Raw genomic sequence first — 2407 nt, 5'->3', positions numbered from 1 at the left:
TGGCTCAGCCTCCAGAGTACCCACAACTTCCAAAGGTCAAGGATAAGTTATGAGACTTTCCCAATCGCTCGCAGATCAAATTCTTGAGCATTATTTGATCATAATATTGTCTTAAACTTTCTCTTCTGACACTGTTGCAATCTTATAGGAGGAGAAGCCCCCTACATTAGGATTCCCTGAAGGAGACTTAGGTACCCTGTTGGGCATGTCTGGCTGTGAGGGGGATCTGGAATTCCCAGAGGTCAGTTTAAACTAGAGGCATCATGACCTAATATAACACATATCAAGTCTTTAGAATGTAAGTGCTCAACACTTAACTGCACTTGCATTTGTCATGCCAGGACTGGTTGGCTTCCCTTAACTTCACCTTTGAGCAACAGCAGGAACTAGAGGCCACTCATGTTCCCTGGGGTGTTCCATACTCTGGTTGCCTTCCTGCTAATCTTACTCTCCTTCATCACCCAGATCATGTGACAGGTGAGCTACATTAGTCAACAGTTTCCAAGTTGGTCAGGAAATTTATAAATTAACACCTTTTTGACAGCACTTGCTGGTCTTCTTTCATGTCAGTCCAACATTCCTTATAGGTTACTCTGAAGCCCTAAGAATGCCTCTGTGGACCAGCTTCAGTGTGGAAAGTGGCCGACTGGGAACTGCATTAGAGCAGTGGTGTAGTGATGTGCGCCTTCATGCGGACACCACCCCAACTTGTGCCTCGTATGATGTGCTGGAGCCTTTCAACATCACCATGTATCCTCTCTTTGCCCCAAGTATACATGCAGTCATAATCCTCTGTTTCTTGCAAAAGGTTGCTTTGTGATCTTGTGCTTGTAAAATGGCAATAACATTTGTGCACTTGTAATAATTCAGAACTTTTTTCATTCATCTACTTCATTGATGTTTAGCTTATCTCCAGAATACTCCAAGGACGCTTCGCTAGGCCGTCTGCCTTACTTGGTGAGCAATGCTGTGCCTGTCTCCCTTTCACTGGCCAAGCATTGGGAGCAGCTGATGGAGCAACTGGTGCCGGCCTGGCTGGAGGTACTGGGGCCTCTTAATCTGCTGGTGGGACCAGTGTTTGACAATAATGCTGACTCATTCCCAGACAACTTCTTAGATTTCAGGTAAGAAAGAGATGATGTCATTGTAGCTTCTAGAATTCCAGACTTCAGTGTACACCACTGGTGTTTCACATCCAGATATGAGATAGATATTGATGAGCTGATCCCAGCATACCTCTCAGCTCCCCAGAGGTTCCGTCTGACTTGTTTGCTGTCATCACTTGGTGCACAGAGCCTGTGTCCTCCTTGAAGGCGTGTCCACATGCAAAACTTGATGCCAATTCCTTCATCTTTCTACAAAAGCAGTTAGTGACTAACTGCATGGTAAGTCATTCTATTAAGTAGAAAAATAATATTCTATACAAAAAAGCAAGTTCGTGTGTTTATAATGACTGGACATTCTGGTTTTCTTCAATACAGGATGCTGAGAAATACACCCATGAGTTCAGTGCAAAAGTCCACGATGTTGAGGTAGTGACTGGACTCACCTTGTACCCAGATATTGGCGCCTTCAGCAGAACCAGTCTCATCTTGCGCTCCCACTCGGACATGTAATATGTCCTTTCCCACTGTTGATGTGACCCATTATGCAAAATATAGGGACAGCTATCTAATGTTTGTTGCAGACAATTCCATGCCACTAATCTTCATAAAATTATTATAATTAAATGAAATAATCTCATTGTAATTCATGAAGCGTCAGCTGAATAAATGTGGTCAGAAATTTAATGATCTCAATATTTTGATATTTCGTCAGTTTCCCCAGTTTACTTGGGCCCGGGATGGTGACTCCTAACGAAAGACTGGTTAGAATCTAGAAAACATTACCCTTGGACAACGGCCAGGATTCGAAGCTGTGTGTCTAGTGTCTACCTCCTTGTGCCCAAAGCACACCATTTGCACCAACACCAGTGCCATTGATTAATTATCTATAATATGTAGTGATTTCTTCATGTTAGCACTTATAACAATCTGGTCAAGACTTATTTTTTTTTGTGGGAAGATTAAGGCGGTCAACAGTAATTTACTATAATTAAAATTTTGTTAACCACATATATTATAAAAGTACACTGGACCTTCGTCGAAGGACTTAGAACATAATCAGTTCCAGAAGGCTGTTCCATGCCCGAAATGTACCAAGTCCGAAACAGTTTTTCCCATAGGAGAGAATGTAAAAAAATTTAATTCGACCCCAAATTTTTACCTAAATAAATACGACTTGAACTATGTAAAATTAATATTATCTAACTTTTAGTGGCGAACTTCTTGGCACACGTAGTTGATGGTGTAGGACAATGGGAAGGTAAGAGATGCTAAAACTTATTGTTTGGAAGTGTGACTCCCCT

The 2407-nt window shown here is 41.9% G+C and overlaps 1 protein-coding gene across 1 annotated transcript in view; it reads left to right on the top strand.

The window, feature by feature from the left end:
• Positions 1-1790, top strand: part of LOC123506094 (venom phosphodiesterase-like) — a 9493-nt gene extending 7703 nt beyond the window's left edge. Inside the window, exons 9-15 of the mRNA XM_045257961.1 lie at positions 1-35; positions 149-241; positions 342-477; positions 588-770; positions 917-1124; positions 1244-1385; positions 1482-1790. The exon at positions 1-35 is cut by the window's left edge and continues 148 nt beyond it. Of these exons, the coding sequence (XP_045113896.1) occupies positions 1-35; positions 149-241; positions 342-477; positions 588-770; positions 917-1124; positions 1244-1385; positions 1482-1616 (932 nt within the window). The 3' untranslated portion in view covers positions 1617-1790. The remainder of the gene's footprint in view (positions 36-148; positions 242-341; positions 478-587; positions 771-916; positions 1125-1243; positions 1386-1481) is intronic.
• Positions 1791-2407: the final 617 nt, after the last annotated feature.

Source organism: Portunus trituberculatus, chromosome 19 (assembly GCF_017591435.1).
Source record: "Portunus trituberculatus isolate SZX2019 chromosome 19, ASM1759143v1, whole genome shotgun sequence".
NCBI lineage: Eukaryota > Metazoa > Arthropoda > Malacostraca > Decapoda > Portunidae > Portunus > Portunus trituberculatus.
Note: the sequence above shows the minus strand (reverse complement) of the source record. Positions and strands in the feature narration are given on the sequence as shown.